This window comes from Mytilus galloprovincialis, chromosome 9 (assembly GCF_965363235.1).
Source record: "Mytilus galloprovincialis chromosome 9, xbMytGall1.hap1.1, whole genome shotgun sequence".
NCBI lineage: Eukaryota > Metazoa > Mollusca > Bivalvia > Mytilida > Mytilidae > Mytilus > Mytilus galloprovincialis.
Genome location: NC_134846.1, coordinates 11,806,727 through 11,828,347, shown reverse-complemented (window position 1 = coordinate 11,828,347; position 21,621 = coordinate 11,806,727). Strand labels below are relative to the sequence as shown.

At 33.2% G+C, this 21,621-nt stretch overlaps 1 protein-coding gene and 1 long non-coding RNA gene across 3 annotated transcripts in view; one reads left to right on the top strand and one right to left on the bottom strand.

Annotated features, from left to right (window-relative positions):
* The window catches only part of LOC143044408 (glucose dehydrogenase [FAD, quinone]-like), a 23,588-nt gene extending 13,906 nt beyond the window's left edge, over nucleotides 1-9,682 (top strand). The window contains exons 8-12 of the mRNA XM_076216415.1: nucleotides 42-192; nucleotides 1,123-1,277; nucleotides 1,941-2,115; nucleotides 2,481-2,709; nucleotides 8,416-9,682. Coding sequence (XP_076072530.1) covers nucleotides 42-192; nucleotides 1,123-1,277; nucleotides 1,941-2,115; nucleotides 2,481-2,709; nucleotides 8,416-8,587 — 882 coding nt within the window. The 3' untranslated portion in view covers nucleotides 8,588-9,682. The remainder of the gene's footprint in view (nucleotides 1-41; nucleotides 193-1,122; nucleotides 1,278-1,940; nucleotides 2,116-2,480; nucleotides 2,710-8,415) is intronic.
* LOC143044409 (uncharacterized) lies at nucleotides 8,797-21,621 on the bottom strand. Of its 2 annotated transcripts, none has more exons than XR_012968673.1 (3): nucleotides 21,543-21,621; nucleotides 19,998-20,291; nucleotides 8,797-8,926 (listed from the first exon to the last, which is right to left on the bottom strand). It is a non-coding gene; the product is annotated as an uncharacterized LOC143044409 (long non-coding RNA). The 2 variants fall into 2 exon arrangements; XR_012968672.1 differs by lacking the exon at nucleotides 8,797-8,926 and adding an exon at nucleotides 17,377-17,833.

Below are 21,621 nucleotides of genomic sequence, written 5' to 3'. Positions count from 1 at the left end.
TTACATGTTCATATATGATAACAAACATTTTTATTTTAAAGGTTCCTCTGAAGGCAGATATACCAGTAGGTGAGGGAATGCAAGACCACATGCAGTACTATTTCCAGTATTCTACCAATACAAGTCTGAACATGAATCAGGAAAAAGCTTTAGATCAAAGAGAAATTATGGAATATGTATTTTACAAAAAAGGTAATTTATATACAGTACTATAATTGTTGATTTGTAAGTTAGAAACACATTTTGATTTTTTCATTTTCTTTTCTTTATAACACATAGGCAAAATACAGTTTTGAGTTTCTTCAATAACTCATCAATTTATAGTAATAATTCAATTGGTACATTCGTCTACATACATGATACCGTCTTTTTCTTTTTTATTCATAAAAATATTTTTGATTTATGAGTTTGAATGTCCCTTTGGTATCTATCAGTCTTCTTAATACTCATCAATTCCGCTCGAATCAACAAAGTATGAAGGCAAATTAAAATAAGAAGTTGAAAAGCATTTAAACAGAAATTTCCGAACCGATGTGCAGATATAACCATTGAGTAGAAAAATGGAAAATAACAAAAATTCCAAACTCCTAGGAAAATTTTAAACGGAAATTTTCTACGCAAATGGCAAAATCAAAAGCTACAACCACATGAAACCAATGGATAACGACTGTCATCTTTTAGCTTTAAACAGACATTTTCTTATGTAGGTGGGTAAAGATTTTGGTTTTCCAATAGTTTTACATTGTATAGACATCAAGTTTCCCAAAAATGAACATGTCATTACAAATGTCTGACAACTACGAAACTCATTAAAAAGTAAAATCATAAAACTCAGAGGAAAATTCAAAACGGAAAGACCGTTATCAAATGGAAAAAAACAAATGACAAAACGCATCAAACGAAAGGACAACAACTGTCATATTACTGAATTGGTACAGGTATTTTCAAATGTAGAAAACAGTTGATTGAACCTGGTTTTATATCGCTAAACCTCTTACTTGTATGACAGTTGCATCAAATTCCATTATATTTACAACAATGCGTGAACAAAACAGACATACTAGTGGTAAATTTGCCAAAATATGGTTTTGTATAATATTAAAGTGATTAAATTTTATTCAGGTGTTCAGACGCGCCCTGGTAATGATGGAACAATTTTCGCTCATTTACCTGATAATGAAAATGACCATTCGTATCCAGATTTACAGCTAAGTTTCAAAGCATTTGCAAATGAGAAGGATCCAATTAAATGTGCTGTAGACAGGATGAATAAAAGGGTTTGTTAATTTCAGGCGCATAACGCTGTGATGCTATTGATTAATTATTGAAAAAGTAATAACTAAGGTAAACAATAAACAATGTGGTGCACCAGATGCGTATTTCGCGTGATTTTAAATGTCCAACAGTGTTAGTTGTTTAAAGTATATTCGTTGAACAAAGCGGCATAACTACTTCTGATATAGGCCAAACACATCAAACGAATTGGTAACAAATGTCATATTCCTGATTGGTACAGGCATATTCTAATGTAGAAAATGTAGGATTAAACCTGTTTTTATAGCTAACTTTACCTCTTACTTGTATGACAGTCGCATAAAATTCCAGTATATTAACTACGATGTGTGAAAAAAAAACAGACACAATAGGTAAAAATGTTCAAATTTTGGTACAGCAGTCAACATTGTGATTTAATCATCATCACTATTTAGGCATACAAATATGCATAACAAAGGAACATAAAGGGCTTAAAATCAAAGCGCATACGCAAAGATTAGGGACAAGAATACAAGCACTTACACAATGACGCTTTATGTTGTTTGTTACAAGGACTGGGTCACCTTTTGATGAAATATTAAACATCCTGATACTAGTAGTTAGTCAGTCCTTTTTGTCAAGAGAATTACATGGTATGGCAATCCTAAAACGCTGTTATATTTCAGGGGGAGTTTGCAGAACAAAACAGAACTGCTTCTATCGGATTTGCTGTGCTTATATGCAAGCTGCATCATAAAAGTAGAGGAACGCTACGTTTGAAAAGTAAAAATCCACTGGCACCACCTCGTATAGACCCTAATTATCTGTCTCATCAGGACGATGTTGATTCATATATGAAAAGTAAGTAATAAAAAAAGTTATACAATCTAATCGTTGAAGAGAATTGGATTACTGATTCAGATATCCCCTGCACTAATTTTTGTTTTAGGTGATTTATCTCATTAGTTGCTGTTTCGTGTTGATATTTTACTCTTTTTTCTGACAACTTATAGAATGAAGGATATTTTTGTTTGTTTTACTAACAAGAAAGTTTTTTGGGAAACAACTTCCAACTATTTCTTAATATTTCTCTTTATTATTATTATATATGAGCATGCTTTAACACAATCTTGAAAAGATAGGGACATATATATCTTTATAGTGGCAGTTTTTATTGCATAGCAACTATTCGATACTGAAATATAGATTTTTGTGTTTTTATTCAGTTTTGAGATTTGTACAACACTTATCAAATAATACGGCTTGGAAAAGCATTGGAACAACATTTGTCAGACAGGAAGAGTGCACTAGTCATTGCAAGAACTTGACCTTTGACACGGATGATTATTGGAGATGCATGGTTCGTCACTATGCTGTTGAATCTAATCACCAAGTAAGCACGTGTAGAATGGGTGCAGATAATGACACTACAGCGGTCGTTGATCCGTATCTGAGGTAAGTGCATTTTATTCATTCATATTCAGTATCAATAGTGTATGTTGTTAATACATGCTTAAGTGTGACAGCAACAGTTTATCATTCTAAACATCAAAGTGAACCTTTTGTTTTCGTTATTTAGTCGCTGTGTGAGAAAGGTATGTAGTGATTTGGGTGTCAGTATGTTTGGCTTTGAGCGTTCCTGATGAAGGTAAATCCAGAAAAGCGCTTCGGACGCAAGAAATTATTAAACGTGTTGTTTTCATTTTTTTAGATAATTTGTTTTTTTATTCTGTTTTACGCTCGCCTTTCACTTCTTTCATTTGTTCGTTCATTTTTCCGTCCGTTCTATTTTTGTATCTCGAAGCATTTGCAGATGTCTCTGAAAAAACTCAACTAATATAGCTTAATATATCACTAGGTTCCTTTCAAGTAGGAAATCCGTTAATCAATTCTACTTTTCACACCCAACTCGCAATGTTAATCTCGCAGTGAGTGATAAAACGAAAGTTCGCGACCGGTTGTCATATCTTTAGTATACGAATTAGGTACATTGTGTTAAATCAAAGAGAATTATTACGGATTTGTTACGTGCACGCTCACATTACACGGACTTCGTTAAAAGGGGCGTGGTCCTTACACAAATTCTGCTCCAACAGGTGTATTCGGAAATAAGAAAGAAATTAACACTACCAAAGTGGCACGTTCTACACCGCCAAATGGTTAGTCTATATGATGTGTTTGTTTTTCAACTCAGAAGTAACATTTTCAGGGGCGAAGCTACCCGGAGGCACGACAACACGTGCGTCCACGTCGTTTTCACAAAAAAAAAAAAAAAAAAAAGTAGAAGAGAGAGTGATGAGTTGGTCAATCGGAATAGGAGACTTTTGGTGTCTTTTTCGTCTATCCTGGATATTAGTTTGACAACCTAGTTACAAGTGTGATGAGGCTGTTCATTCAGAAAAAGATCGTAGCTCCGAAGTTGCGTGCACAAAAAAAAAGAAATGGCAAAATAAAAATTTATAAATTGAATGTTAAAGGAAACAACTATGTTGTCACTTTTTTTAATTGATGAAATATCATTAAATAACGACATATGGTTTCAAAATAATTGTTGTTTTTTTTTTTGGAGATTTTGACAAAATCGGAAGGTTACTTGTATCTTTTACAAGATTTTTACTTTTGAATTTGTAATACTCAGTCTAAGATATGTAGTTTTGGAGCACATTTTACAGTGTACAGTTCATCAGTTTGGAATGAGATTTACCAATCGGCATTAGAATTATCAGATCCATACGATATCGTTGAAAATATGCCGAAGCGATGTGGTTGACAGACTATACCGGAGCCAATCACCCTGCAACCACGCAAAAACAGTATTGGAAAGTCTCATTATTTTTTGCGTTCATAGACCATATGATAAGGCAACTGGGGAGTGGGGTCGCGTCAAGTTATCAGAAAATCGCCTCTTTGTGCTGTATCTGCTTCATCGTGTTGTAGGAAATATCACAAACGAACAAACCTCAATATTGTCTGAAACATACGAAACTGACCTAGCATGTAATTTTGACGAATTCAATTGGGAGGTCGCTCGATGCCGAACACGTACGCTGGTTTATAACATCTCGCGAGTGCTACCATGCCATGATGGCCCTGAGATCTATCAGTCACGGTACTACGTATGTAATTGAAAACAAATGTACGATCAACAATGAACAACGAAAGTTACATAGCATAACTGCATATTCATCGGGATTTCAGTGTGAATGTTGACAAAGTAATAGAGAAGTTTGTTTCTGCCCAGACCCGAAGAGCAGATTTTGGACAATTTTGAGTAAATTCTGTATCACAAATATGTGTTGTTTATGTATTACTATATTCAGAAGATTTATTAATAGTTTTACATTCATAAATTTGTATCTACATATAGCTCATCTTTTAACCTTCCTATGACCGAAAACCGAAAAAAAAAAATTTGCTGCATAATAGGGTCCCAAAATTTTTTCCCATCGCTCCGCTCGGCGGTAGTTGCTTCCACATCGTTTCTTTCTAGCTACGCCCCTGATTTTTTCATGGTCTTAAATATGTAGATACCAAAATAGTCGGCTGATCTGTAAATTGTGACTTATTCCCGAATGTGATTTCAGACTGAGTGTGGATTTGAATATGATGAGTGAAACATGCATAGTAGGATACTCTGTTGACACTCTCAGTCCTTTGGTCTAGATATTTGATGAAATGTGCAAATTTTGAGAGTTGTATGTAATTTATGTAAAAGATTTTTGATAAAATTATAGAAAATTGTGTTTAATCATAATTACAGTTGTAATTTCACCTTTTTTGTGTTTGATTAGATTTTTTTCAACTTTGCCAAATAAGGGGAGATAACTCAAATAAAGTAATTTTTATAATAGAAAGTGTTATGAATTTACCTAGTTTGATATATAGCAAGAAAACAAGTTTGGTGACCCCATTTTTTCTTTTTCTTATCTGAATGCATGTTATAAGAGCAATCTTCTCACATTTTATCTTTAAATTCTGTACAATTTCTTTTTATCACTCAAAATTGCATTTTTCATAGACAATCTATACATAATCTGACAATTTTGCACAACCTGTAGCGTGAAAAAAAGTCCGGTGACCCAGAATTTTTAATACAGTTTTAAAAAAAACATGATAAAAACTTCATTTTGACAAGTTATCAAAAAATTCTATCAATTTTAATTAAGAAAATGCCACTACCAAGTCAGAAATATGACAGGTGCTATCCCTTCGTTTGTTGTGTTTAAGCTTTTGATTTTGCCATTTCATTAGAGGGGTGCTGTTCTGAATTTTTCTCGTAGTTCAGTATTTTTGAGATTTTTCTTTGAACAAAGATCTATATTAAGACCGTGTCATGTTTGTTGCATTACACGAGATCGATCCCGGATTAAAACAGTATGTTTAGCTTATCTTTATGTATAAAATGTTTGGCAAACGTTTACCGAATAGAGTTAGCGCCATATGACATATATCTTATCAGCAATCTTAATCTGGCTTCAATAGCTATGAAAACTACAAATCACCGTAAATCATATGTGGAAACAAAGAATTGGTCAACATAAGTCAAAAGAAGAGTTTAAACAAAATTAAGTACAAATCAATTAAATAATCAAAAAGATATTATATTCTTTGAACTTCTTCTGAATCCAGGATCTTTAAAACAATTCGATAGACGGGTTTAAGGAAACATTATTTGCTTTTTATGTTTGATGTAAGTTGGAATAATAAAGAGATATAAACAAAAGATGTCCCATTAAACTTGCTTTAAACCAGGCTCAACCCACCATTTTTTTTTCTTAAAATGTCCCGTACCAAGTCAGGAAAATGGCAGTTGCAATCTTATAATTCGTTTCTGAGTGTGTTAAGCCTCGGTCAAACCTTAACGGATAGCTCGAACGGATGCCTAACGGATAACTTTTTTCAATCCGTTCATGTCCGTTAGACGTCCGTTCTTATCCGTTAGACGTCCGTCCATATCCGTTGCATGTCCGTTTAGCGTACGTTTTATCCGTCGACGTCCGTTCTGTCCGTTCGAAAATTTTGAGCTTGTTCAAAACATTGAACGGACGTCCAACGTATAAAATGTCCGTTGAACTTCCGGTAGACGTCCTTTTCATACGGTACTCGTCCGTTTCGTTTCCGTTTTGTATCCGTTACGTGTCCGATATACATCCGTTGGATGTCTGGCAGATAAATTCACCAACGGACTTCTTATGGACGTCTAACGACTAAAACGGATGTTGAACGAATGTGAAACAGACTTCTACCGGACATATAACGGATAAAACGGATGATGAACGGATCTGAAACGGATTGGTCCGAGTACAAAGTTATCGTCCTTTGAGTTTCGTTGTCCGGGACAAATATAGTCCCTAGTGTGGACAGTGTGTTACTTGCCAATTTTTGAATACCTCTTCCAAATTTATTTTTTCATGTTTTATACCTCAAGTAGGGGGATGAAATAACACTGTAAAAAAATTTGGGTCATGAATTTGAAAGTCAAGTAGTGATTTGCTCTAGCTAAAAAAACGTTAAAAAATAGCATTTCTGAAGCTGTCAAAAGATTTCAAGACCCCCTTAACATAAAATTTTCTAAAAGTAGTACAACATATTGTGAAAATATTACTCAGAAAGCGCAGGTGGGATTTTTTATTCTTATTTATTGTCTAAAGGAAATGCACTACGAAATGACTGTCGTCTCGGACCTGCTAATTGAAAATTTCGCATCATAAATGCCAATTAGATTTCTTAAGATTCATGAATTCTTATTATTCATAATCGATCTTAGAGTAAGGGCACGTCTTCACAATCAAGCAGCTCTTATTCAGGCCAGACACTGCCCTTTGGTGGAATTTTAAAGAACAAACCAAAACCAGTTACACAGACACATTTTGAATATTTATACGATTTACATGTCTTATTATTGTCGCCTTTAATTATTCTGTATATCTTGTTCATCCGTTTTATCCGGTACGCTTCCGTTAGGGGTCCGTTTTTTTATGGTATTCGTCCGTTGGATGAACGATCGGCATCCGTTCTGTCCGGCATATTTCCGTTTCTCGTACGTTGCATATCCGTTGCGTGTCCGTTATGCATTCATACGCGTCCGTTTTATTTGGTCAATGCATCAACGGACTCCCAACGGATAACAATTTTGTCAACGGACAAATTTTATTTTCATCCGTTAGGCGTCCGTTCGTGATATCCGGTAAGGTGTGACCGAGGCTTAAACATTGTTGTTTGGGTTTTGTTGCACTTCGGTTTTTCTGTTGTTTCGTTGTTTCCCTGTAAAAGAGGGACGAAAGATACCAAAGGGACAGTCAAACTCATAAATCTAAAACAAACTGACAACGCCATGGCTAAAAATGAAAAAGACAAACAGAAAACCAATAGTACACATGACACAACATAGAAAACTAAAGAATAAACAACACGAACCCCACCAAAAACTAGGGGTGATCTCAGGTGCTCCGGAAGGGTAAGCAGATCCTGCTCCACATGTGGCACCCGTCGTGTTGCTTATGTGATTACAAATCCGGTGAATAGTCTAATTCGGTAGGTCACATTCATGAAAGGGAAGGGGATTGTAGTTACGACGTAAGGAACATATCCGATATCATTTGTGAAACGGTTATTCCATAACGGTCAACCAACTCGTGATGGCGTCCGTAAAATTTACGAAGGAATGATTTCAACTTCACCATTTGGAACTCTTGGTTTAATAGCTTCCTTGTGAGCAGTAACCCTCTATCAAGAAAATCATGATAGGAAATGTAAGCACGGGAATATCGTATCAATTGGGAGATATATACCCCGTATGCAGGTGCTGCTGGAATGTTGCTACTTAGAAATGAAAAGTTCACAATTGGAAAGCTGAAATCATCTCTTTTGTCGTAAAGTTTTGTTTTCAATCGACCCTCGTTGTCAATTTCTAGATGTAAGTCAAGATATGAAGCCGACTTAACTGTATCTGTAGTATCCTTTATCTCCAATTCGATGGGATAGATGCGTTCCACATAGTCACCAAATTTTGAATTGTTTAGTGAAAGAACGTAATAGTTGATGTGTTTCCCACGGTTTTAGTTTGAAACGATTATTTTTCTCTCAATCGATATATGACTTTTTACTGTTGCCTTTATTTATAAAATCTTCCTTCTTATAATGAGTCCTTTTTACTTCCAGGGTGAAAGGAATCAAGAGATTGAGAGTCGCTGATTCATCGGTCATGAGAAATATACCGTCTGCCAATACAAATGCTGCAACAATGATGATAGGAGAAAAGGCAGCTGACATGATCAAAATGAGCAGACGCTTAAAATATAACTCAAAATATGGGAAAAGTCTTGGTTTATGAATGATATAGTATTAGTCACCGCATATTTTCATCGGCAGGGTCATGCATTTTTTATGAAAATAACAAAACTTAGACCATATCAATTTGTGTTTCTCCCATTATTAGTTCATTTTTAAGTACATTTTACAAAATAAGGTACTTAACCAGAACCAATTGTTACTTTGGACACAATTTTGCAAGTGAGATCGTCTTGTTTGTATTCAAATCCATAACAGTCAATATTTGACGTACAAGTCCTAGCACAATCAATGAACGACATTGCATCTGTTGTCAATATCACATTTTGTAAAATCTCATGTTCTTCTTGCTCATAGTATTCGTTGATAAAGAAGTCTTCAACTGCCAAAATAAATCAGAACGTAAGTAAAATATCACTGACATTGCACAATACGTCCGTAACCATCCCTATCACGGACAGTTGGCGTGCTCATAATATTCAAGGCTATTGTTGTTTTGTAGATGGCATTAAATGAAGGATATGAGTTATTTCGTAATGATTTAATTAAAGAAGTTGAACTACATCAGTAAAACATAAATTTCCTTTTTATTTCATTAACCATTTCTATAAAAGTTTGTTTGCTATCCTTTGTGACATATTTAGTTAATGTATAAGTGCGTGAACATTTTTTACATGAACTCGACCTTTAGATTCTAAATTGAGATACTATATTTTTCTGTTTGGTTTTTTTTTTTTTGTATTTTTTTTTATGCCCCATTTATGGCCATTATGTTTTCTGGTCTGTTCGTTCGTTTGTTCGTCCGTTCGCCCGTCTGTTCCGCTTCAGGTTAAAGTTTTTGGTCGAGGTAGTTTTTGATGAAGTTGAAGTCCCATAAACTTGAAACTGTACACATGACCTCTATTATATGATCTTTCTAATTTTAATGCCAAATTGGAGATTTCCCCCCATTTTCACGGTCCACTGAACACAGAAAATGATAGTGCGGATCAGGCATCCATGTACTGGGGACACATTCTTGTTTTTGTTTATATTTAGAAAAAAGGTATAGAATAATTTCTTGTGTATATATAGAATTTGGAATATTTGTTAAAATTAGTATCTATGAATTACTTTATTAAACCCATTTTATAGATGCTGTTTATTTACGTTATTTTTTTTTAGTGCATGCAGGATTTTTTTTTAAAGTCATTACTCTTAAACGAATGGTTCAATGCAGCAGAATTTTGATCTTGGAATTGTTTATTAGAGCATCTCATAACTTGACCCTTTCGTACTTTTATCATTGTTTAAATCTGTCATACATAAAAAAGACAGGAAAAAATAGTAAAGATAATAAATATTTTAATATTTGAATAAATACGTTACAATTGAAAATTGGCATGCAGAAGAATGGAAAGCATTGACACTGAATGTTGGTGATGAAAAAGTTACATTAAAGTGCTTCTTTACTAATGTGTATAGAACATTTATGAAGAACGAGTTTTCTTTAATTTCATATTAATTTTTTTTAATCAACCCAAAATATGAACAAAAATTTATTATCCTTTCTTCATTTATACTGCATAACTTAACTTTCTGAAATTATTTAACATCTCACAGCGGCATACCACTGTAGCCTTTATTTATGCACCTCTTATTTTATTCATTTTGTTTTTACATTTTGTCATACACATGTAGACCAAATTTATTAGTTAATGGTCTGTCTATTTGTGTTAATATGTCTTATTTTTTAGTTAAGCCATTTAAATTGATATTTTATAGTGTGTCTTATATCACTGCTTTTGGACGTTTTGTCCTCGAGGGTATCGCCAGCCAAGAAGTCAGTACTTCGGTGTTAACATATGAATATCAATGATATGGTCATTTTTATAACTTCACTGTTTCGAAAATATGACATATTCGACTAACAAAGGATTTATTATCCAATGCATAGATTTCCCCTATTAGTCTTTGCTAAATTTGCACTTTTCAAAAAAATGTGCAGAATTTATCTTCATTTCAAATAAAGAAATACTGGAACACCCCTGGGTCGATACCACTGCTGGGTATCACGAGGGTATCACCAGCCCAGTAGTCAACATTTCGGTGTTGGCATGAATATCTATAATGTGGTCATTTTTTATAAGTTTCCTGTTTACAAACTCTGAATTTATCGAAAAACTGAGGATTTTCTTATCCCAGGCATATATTACCTTACCCGTTTTTGGCACAACCTTTTGTAATTTAAAATCTTCAATGCTCTTCAACTTTATACTTGTTTGGCTTTATAAATATTTTGATATGAGCGTCACCGATGAGTCTTATGTAGACGAAACGCGCGTCTGGCGTACCAAATTATAATCCTTGTACCTTTGATAACTATTGGAACGAGTCAAGTTTAATCCTGTCCAGTACTATAGAAAAAAATTCACATAACATTTCATTGCATATAAGAAAATAACCATCACTGGAAGTTAACCAATCTCCCCTTATTTAACCTGTGTAAAAGCTTTAGTAACCATGTAACCTCAAGTTTACAAAATATTCTATAGAAACCCCAAATAAAAAAATAATGGTGCTTTGAAATACCCAAGACATATGTTTATGACAAATAAAATGTGTTACTGCGATACAATGTATGATTAATTACCTACAACTCTTAAATTCAAGGGAATATTTTTTCCCGACCTATTTTCGTATACAACCGATTGCGCCTACCATGATTCGGTGGTATTACACCTTTATGCAAAAGTATGAATTATTCGAAATACTCAGGGTTTTCTTATCCCAGGCAAAGATCACCTTAACCGTGTTTGGTACAACTTTTGAAGACCGTACTTTGAACTATAATGTTTTTTCCTTACAAATTGTGACTTGGATCGAGAGTTGTGTCATGGAACTCATACCACATAAATATATGTAATAGTGAATGTTAAGGTTCTAGTTTGAATCCAAAAGATCGATTTATAAGATAATTTACCTGAACATCTATAATAAATCGTCAGATATTTGAAAAAAGTAAAATCACAAAAATACTGAACTTAGAGGAAGATCAATTGGGAAAGTCCATAATCACATGGCAAAATCAAATAACAAAATGAATATTCCTGGACACGGGTCGCCACCATATTCAGAATTTGAAGGAGTTAGTGAACATGTTGTTTGATCCTGACACAATAGTTTGACCTTTTCTGTAGCAGTCATGGTACACGATGATGTAAATGACGAAACAGACGAATGTGGGCATGTGGATCCATCATATCTACCAAATGTAGCATTGATAATCAGAATGTTGGGCGTGTATAACCCTTGACAGGAAACGACACTTTCGACGCCCTCACAAAGTTCTAACATTTGAAATCCTGAAATGGAAATTTCACCATAAAGAATATTACAAAATTGGTTGGTGTATTATATGAGTAGTAATTTTTAAAGTGGGTGTGTCCAAAGCGCCTTATTTGAATGACCTTCATTGAGCACTTCCAAAGTCGACAGAAGAAAAGCGAAGAATATATGATATACTTTGTTGCGATAATTTTCATTGAAGGGTTAGATTAAATATTCTACCAGTTCGTAACACAAAATTCCCATGCACAATTTCCAATCCCAATGTTTTTTGGTATGTGGGTTCTGAAATAAAAAAGCGCCAGGAAAGTATGAGTCTAGTATTTTTGTTTGACATCCGTAGTATATGAAATGCCATTGTCTAGATAATAAATACGATGCAACAGATTCGCAGCCTTTTTAGTTTATGATGTTTTTAAACCAAAGTATTTATCAAATGGAATTTATCTTATATGTGGCATAAGAATTAAAAATATTCGTTCAAATATCTTCACGCTGCCTCGCTCCGAATCGGTAAACTCAATATTTGACAGTAGAATTTACGTTTTTCGAAGGTCAACCTTAAATGTTTATCCCATTGATAAATTTCCAAAAGATATATTGTTTCTCTCTGGATCCAACTCGTTATTACGTTTTTTTTATATTGTACAAAATGTATTGTATTTTACAAAACAAATGCACTAAAAAAAATATTAAAAGAAACAAAGAAATAAAACAATATACAAATTTTCTGTAAAATGTTTGATTACTTGAATATATGTTATATGTTATATGTTAATGAATTAAAAGTTTACAATATATAGTACATAAACACAGCTACGAAATAAAATGAAAAATCCATTTGCACGAGTACACTGTTCGGATCCAAATAGAATTTTTGTTTACTACGAAAAAATGAACATCCTACATCTCCTATAGTGTTGAGATTTTATCAGTTTTATATCAATTATCAAACCATTCAATTGATCAATTTTACTTATTAACCAAAACAAAAGTATTGTTTGAAATCTTTATTACAGATCAGATTTATTACACATACCTTTCAACGAAAACCTTTGATGCTTGTAGTTTGTATTAAAAAAAGACTGATTAGGTTCTAAAAAAATTGTTTGGGATTCTTTCATAAATATTAAAATAAAATCAATTGTGTCATTTGAAATAGAATTGTATCCGGATTCAAATAATATTTAATTCGATTTTAAATGCCCTACACATCACGATATTCGTTGAACAAAGCAGAATAACAAGTTCTGCTATTATTTGTTAGTATTTTTTAATTTGAATTCAAAAGGACTGTAATGTATTGCGGTTGGGCAGTTGGACGATCGGGCGGCTGTCAAACAGTGTCCGATCAATAACCTGAAAAAAACTTTGAACAAATCTTTTCATCTTTTTAAACTTAAATGTTTCAAGTCAATAAATGAAGATTAATTTCGATGTTTTACGATTGTAGCTTAATCCTTGTTGATGAGTCGCAGACCTTTAAGTAGGGAAAAGTATACTAAGAGCGTTGTCGATGCAATATCTTATGATTTCTAGACCGTATTTATCGAAGGCCCTTCAAATCAGTTATCAAAGGTATACTTAACTTAATTATGTGTACCAGTAGTTTATAGGATGTTTTGTGCAAAAAAGGTAATCAGTACATATAAGGGGAATTGTGAGTTTGATTGACGCATGAAGATCTTTAATTTGAACTAAGTGGATCTTCTACATAAGGTGGTACCTAACACTACAGGGAGATAACTCTGTAAAATCAGCTAAACGTTTTATTTACGTTGTGTTGTAAAGGGAATATAAAGCCTCTCAATGATCAAAATTGGTGTGTGTCAAGCTGCTTTATAACCAGTGTAATATTTCTGACAAAACGGTTGGTTCAAAATTTTCGAATTTTTTATTTTTTTGTTAAAGGGTTAGAGTAAATACTTTGACAAAATTTTATGAAAATTAAAGGAGCCAAATTAATTTTAGTGAAAGTGTTGGGTACCACCTTAACACCAATAATTTCGTTGCATCTTCTTAACTTTGTTTGTTGAAGGCCGTAGGGAGACATATAGTTGTTAATGTATGTGTCATTTGGTCTTTTGTGAAGAGTTTTCTCATTGACAATCATACCACATCTTCTGTTTTATATGAATAAGGTGTATATTCAAGGACCTTTGGTAGTTTTTATAAAGATTATATAACAACTGAAAATCAAGAAACTCTTTCTTCGATTCTATAAAAAGTAAACTCACAACAATACCAAACTCCAAGGAAAACAGAAAGTCTCTAATCAAATGGCAAAATCTTAAACACATGGAACAAATAAATAAATAAAAAATGACATTTCTAAGTAGAAACATTCCAGCAGCACCTGCATACGGTGTATATATCTCCCAATTGATACAAAAGAGGAACGAAAGATACCAAAGGGACAGTCAAACTCATAAATCTAACACAAACTGACAACGCCATGGCTAAAAATGAAAAAGACAAACAAACAACAGCACACATTACACCATATAAAAACTAAAAAATGAACAACACGAACACCACCAAAAAACTAGGGGGTATCTCAATATTCCCGTGCTTGCATTTCCTATCATGATTTTCTTGATAGAGGGTTGTTGCTCACAAGAGAGCTATTAAATCAAGATTTCCAAATAGTGAAATTGAAATCATCTCGTCGTAAATATTACGGACGCCATCACGAGTTGGTTGACCGTTATGGAATAACCGTTTCACAAATGATATTGGATATGTTCCTTACGTCGTAACTACAATCCCCTTCCCTTTCATAAATGTGACCTACCGAATTAGACCTTTTACCGGATTTTATATCGCATAAGCATCACAACGGGTGCCCATGTGGAGCAGGATCTACTTACCTGCTTACCTGAGATCACCCTAATTTTTTGGTGGGGTTCGTGTTGCTTAGTCTTTAGTTTTGTATGTTGTGTCGCGTGTACTATTGTTTGTCTGTTTGTCCTTTTCCTTGTTAGCCATGGCGTTGTCAGTTTATTTTAGATTTATGAGTTTGACTGTCCCTCTGGTATCTTTCGTCCCTCTTTTATATTGGTAAAGGCATTTTCTAATGTAGAAGATGGTGGATTAAACCTGGTTTTATAGCAGGCTAAACTTCTCACTTGTTAACAGTCGCATAAAATGCCATTGTACTACATGTACGATGTGTGAACTAAACAAACAGATAAAACAGGTAAATATGTCAAATTTGGGGTACAGCAGTCAACATTGTGATATAATCCTTAATCACTATAAAAGCAAACAAATAAGTAACAAAGAAACTAAAGAAAGACATAAAGACAAAGCACCTTAGCAAAAATGAAAGATAAAAATACCAAAATTGACCATAACACAAATACGCTTTATGTTATTAGGTACAAGAACTGGGTCACCTTTTGATACACTATTAAATATCTTTATACTTGGAAGTTAATCAAGAAGTTGTGCTTATATGGAAGCTGCATCATAAGAGAAGAGGTACACTAGGTTTGAACAGCAAAATCCACCGTGTAGACCCTAATAATCTGTATCATCAGGATGATGATTCTTACATGAAAAGTATGTAAAAAATGAAAGTTGGTATACAATTATTATAACTTTCACAGTTGAATTACTGATTTAGATATCGCCTCTAACAATTTGACGTTTTTGGTTATACGTGTCATTAGTTTTGCTAGTTAATATTTTCCTAATTTTTCGGACAACTTATAGAATGAAAACTATTTGTTTTCTTTATTTGCAATACATCTTGTTGGGAAACAACTTCAATCTATTTCTGAATATTTCTCTTTATTTTATTATATATGAGCATGCATTAAAACAATCTTGAATGATAGGAACATATATATCTTTCTAGTGGCAGTTTTTATTACATAGCAACTATTCGATACTAGATAAACTCATCATAGATACCAGAACAAAATCTTATATATATACGTCAGACGCGCGTTTTATCTACAAAAGACTCATCAGTGACGCTCGAATCCAAAAAAGCTTTTAAAAAATGCCAAATGAAGTACGAAGTTGATGAGCATTGAGATCCTAAAATATAGATTTTTTTTTGTTTTATCTTCAGTTTTGAGATTTGTACACCACTTAAGCATAGTAACAACATTTGTCAGACAGGAAGAGTGCATTGATCATTGTAAGAATCTGACCTTTGACACAGATGATTATCGCAGAGGCATGGTTCGTCCCTATGCTGTTGGGTCTAATCACCAAGTAAGCACGTGTAGAATGGGTGCAGTTAACGATCCTACCACAGTCGTTGATCCGTATCTGAGGTAAGTGCACTTTATTCTATCATTTTCAGTATCAATAGTGTAAGTTGTAAATACACGCTTAAGTGTGACAGCAACATTATTCTAGACGTAAAAGTGAACTTTTATGTTAACGATACTTTGTAATTTTTTTTTAAAGGTATGCAGTGATTGGAGTGATAGTAAATTCGTTTGTTTATTCGAATTTACGCTCGCCTGTCACTTCTCTCCTTCTTCATTTGTGATTTTACTCATTAACAAAGATTTATAGCATGACCGTGTCATATGTTTTGCATAACATGCGATCGATCCCGGATTAAAACGCTATGTTAAGCTTATCTTAATGTATGAAAGGTTGGCAAACGTTTAACGAAATCCTTTCAAAGTTGGCCATATATGTCATGTATCTTATAAGCAGTCTTAATCTGGCTTCAAAAGTTATGAGACTACAAATCACCGTGAATCATATGTGAAAACTAACAATTGGAAAACTTAAGTCAACAGAAGAATTCAAATTTTGTTTCAAAAAGTTTTAGTACAAATCAATCTAAAATATATTATATTCTTTGAACTACTTCTAAATCCAGGATCTTTAAAACAATTCGACAGACGGATTTAAGGAAATAGTATTTACTTTTTTTAATGGTGTTTAGTACAAAAAGTAAAAAGATTTAAACACAAGTTTTCCCATTAAATTTGCTTAAAACCAACCTCAACTCACCATATTTTCTTAAAATGTTGTATACCAAGTCAGGAAATTGGTATTTGTTATCTTATAGCTCGTTTCCTTGTTTGTTACTTTGTCGTTTCGCTTGTAACCTGTATTTGTTTTCTCTCAAGCGATTTATGACTTTCGAACACCAGTATACTATTGTTGCCTTTATTTATAAAATCTTTCTTGTTAAAATGAGTTTTTTTTCATTTCTAGGGGGAAAAGACTCAAGAGATTGAGAGTCGCAGATTCCTCAGTCATGAGAACTATACCGTCTGCTAATACGAACGCTGCAACAAAGATAATAGCAGAAAAAGCAGCCGGCATGATCAAAGCGAGCAGACGCATAAAGTATAACTCAAAATATAGGAAAACTATTGTTTTATGAAATAGTATTCATCTTTCACATATTTTCATCGGCAGGGTCATGCACTTTTAGAAAAATAACAAAACTTACGACAGGATGATTCATATTCTATATCAATCGTTATCACACTCTGAATATTTTATGTGTTTTATATATTTATTAGTTTCATTAGAATAGTGTATGTGACGGATTTAAATAAACAGTTCGAATCTTTTAAATAAGATATATACTATCTTAAATGTTTATGATAACAAAATATAATATGAGGCATATCGAAATTGTCTAAGTTAAAAGACCAATTATTGTCTAATTTACATTTTTTATGAGATATGAATACTACATACATGTGTAATTATACCAAATCAATTTGTTTATTTCATTTTTTTATGAACTTTTAAGTACATTTTATAAAATAGGTTACTTTACCAGAACCAATTGTTATACTTGAGACAATACGGCAAGTAAGATCATCTGGTTTGTATTCAAATCCATAACAGTCAATATTGGACGTGCAAGTCCTAGCACAATCAATGAACGAATTTGCATCTGTTGTCTGTATCACATTTTGTAAACTCTCATGTTCTTCTTGCTCATAGTATACGTTGATAAAGTCTTCAACTGCCAAAATAAATCAGAAAGTAGGTAAAATATATCACTGATATTGCACAATACATCCCTGAACCATTTTGAAATTTTCTTTTTTATTAGTGCTTGCAGGATTGTTTTTTAAAAGTCATTTCTCTTAAAGGAATGGTTCAATGCAGCAAAATTTGTTCTTAAAATTGTTTATTAGCGTATCTTATAAATTGATCCTTTGTACTTTTATTATATTGTTTATATCTTTCATACAATACATATGAAAGACAATTTTTATTAAAAAAATCCAGGGAAGAAATGGTAAAGATGATAAATATTTCAATATTTCAACTACGTTAAGAAATTACAATTTAATCAGTATATAAAAGAATGCAAAGCATTGAAACTGGTGTTGATGACAGATATCATGTATATGAAAAAGGTACATTAGACTAGTTTGTTTTGTATTTTTTGATTTGTAAAGAATATTTATGAAGCGCATGTTTTCTTTTCTTTTCTTTTTTTTTTAATTATCCCAAAATATGACCAAAAAATTATTTCTGTTCTCAATTTATACTGCATATTTAACAACAAAATTATTTTCTTTCATCTGTGTACATTGTACTATTGCGATGCAAGGTTATTTGTTCAAGATTATGGTTAACCTTCTGAAATTATTTAACATCTCACAGCGGCATACCATTTATTTATGCACCTCTTATTTTATTGATTTTGTTTTAACATTTTGTCATACACATGTAGATTAAATTTATTCGTTAAAGGTATAAATATTTGTGTTCATTTTTTTTTTTTATTTTGATTGAGTTTAGCCATTTAAATTGATATTATACAGTGTGTCTTATACCACCTCTTTTGGACGTTTCTTCCTCGAGAGTATCGCAAGGCCAGAAGTCAGCACTTCGGTGTCAGTGGCGTATCCAGGGGGGGGGGGGGGGTTCCGGGGGTGCGCACCCCCCCTTTATTTTTGCCGATCAATGCATTTGTATCGGGACATATGTTTTGCACCCCCCCCCCCTTTGCCCTGGTTGCCCTGGGTTAGCACCCCCCCTTTCGAAAATTCCTGCATCCGCCCCTGGGTGTTGACATGAATATCCATTATATCGTCATTTTCATAAATTTACTGTTAGAAAATATGACATATTCGAATAACAAAGGATTCTTTTATCCAATGCATGGATTACCTTAGCGTGTTTGGCACAACTTTTAGATATTTTGGGTCCTCAATTCTCTCAACCTTTATACTTGTTTGACTTTCGAACAATTTTGATTCGAGCGTCACTGATGAGTCTCATGTAGATGAAACGCTCGTCTGGCGTATATAATTATAAGCCTGGTACCTTTGATAACTATCTACAACAGAGGGGTCGATGCTCCTACAGCTGGACGTCTAGTACCCGAGGGTATCACTAGTCCAGTAGTCAAAACTTTTACGTGACATTAATATCAGTTATATGGTCATTTTTATTAATTTACTGTTTGCAAAAGTATAAATTATTCGAAATACTCATGATTTTCTCATCCAAGGCACAGATTACTTTAGTCGTATTTAGCACAACTTTTTGATATTTTGGGTCCTCAATACTCTACACCTTATACTTGTTTGACTTTTTAACTATTTTGATCTGAGCGTCACTGATGAGTCTTATGAAGACGAAACTCGGGTCTGGCGTATCAAATTACATGTCTTGTGACTTTAATAGCTATTTCTATGTTGTGATGTTACACTATTGTTTCAAATAAGGGTGAAGGTTGGTACCTATTAAAACGTTTAAACCCGTTGCATTTGTTTGCACCTGTCCTAAGTCACAATTTGTAAGGAAAAACACTAGTGTAAAACCAATAAAACGGGAAACTAACGGTATAATCTATAAAAAAAAACAAGAAACAAGAAACACTTATGAACCAATTCAACAAACGCCAACTACTGAACCTCAAGTTCCTGACTTACGACAGGTGCAAACAAATGCAGCGGGTTTAAACGATTTAATAAGTACCAACCTTCACCCTTATTTGAAACAATAGTGTAACATTTGCACTCATACCACATCTTCTTTTATCTATGTGACAGTATATATTAGGTGAAATAAGGAATTACATGTACTTACTAAAATTCAGGAATTACTTGTCATACTGTATGTCAAGGTTCTAGTTCAAATCTAAAAGACCGATATCTAAGATAATTTACCTGAACATCTATAATAAATCGTCAAATATTTGAATATTCCTGGACACGGGTCGCCACCATATTCAGAATTTGAAGGAGTCAGTGAACATGTTGTTTGATCCTGACACAATTGTGTGACCTTATCTGTAGCAGTCATGGAACACGATGATGTAAAAGACGAAACAGACGAATGTGGGCATGTGGATCCATCATATCTACCAAATGTAGCATTTATAATCAGAATTTTTGGTAAGTTCAACCCTTGACAGGAAACGACACTTTCGACGCCCTCACAAAGTTCTAACATTTGAAATCCTGAAATGGAGATGTCACTGTCAAGAATATTCAAAAACGTGGTTGGTGTATTATATAAGTAGTACTTTATAAAGTTTGTGTGTCCAAAGCGCCTTATTTGAAAGACCTTCATTGAGAACTTCCAAAGTCGAAAGAAGAAAAGCAAAGAAGAAATGATATACGTTTATTCCGATAATTTTCATTGGACGTTGACAAATTTATTGAAGGGTTAGATTCAATTTTCTACCCGTCCGTAACCAAATAAAACAACAACCAAGTCCCATTTTGAGTGTAAATTCACATTGCGATAAGACGTGTCACGGTACTTGTCTATCCCAAATTCATGTATTTGGTTTTGATGTTATATTTGTTTTTCTCGTAGGATTTTGTCTGATGCTTGGTCCGTTTCTGTGTGTGTTACATTGTAGTGTTCTGTCGTTGTTCTCCTCTTATATTTAATGCGTTTCCCTCAGTTTTAGTTTGTTACCCCGATTTTGTTTTTTGTCCATGGATTTATGAGTTTGAACAGCGGTATACTACTGTTGCCTTTATTTGAGACTAGGAATCTTCATTTTGTCAATATTGAAACCATTTTGAAGCGTTCGGAAAGTATGAGTATAGTATTTATGTTTGACATCCATAGTAAACGATATGAAATTCCATTGTTTAAGTAATAAATACGATGCAACATATTCGCGGACCTTTCAATTTATGATATTTTTAAGCAAAAATATTTAACAAATGGAATTAATTTTGATATGTGGCATAAGAATTAAAAATATCCGTTCAAATATCTTCACGATGAGTGGCTCGGTAAAACCAATATGTGACAGTAAAATCTACATTTTGCCAGGCCATGCTTTAATAGTTATCCCATTGATAAATTGCCAAAAGATACATTGTTTATCTCTGGATTCAATTCGTTATGACGTGTTTTATATTGTACGAAATTTATTGTATTTTAACAAACAAATGCACTTACAAAAATATAAAAAAAAGAACATACAAATAAAACATGAACCCGAATTATGCATATTTATGTACATAGGGCACGTGCTGAAAAAGCCTTCATCATATAAATAAATGTTTGAGACCATAGCTTTAAGAATATCTTGTAGAAGTGCCAATGAGACAGCTCTCTCATCCAAGTCACAATTTTAGAAGTAAACCATTATTGGTCAAACCTGTTTTATAACTTGAATATATGTTATATGTTATATGATAATGAATTAAAAGATTACAATATATAGAACATAAACATAGTTTTCTTACCTCTAATTGGTAAAATATACCCAGCTACAAAATAGAATAGTAAATCCATCTGTACGAGTACAATGTTCGGATTCACATA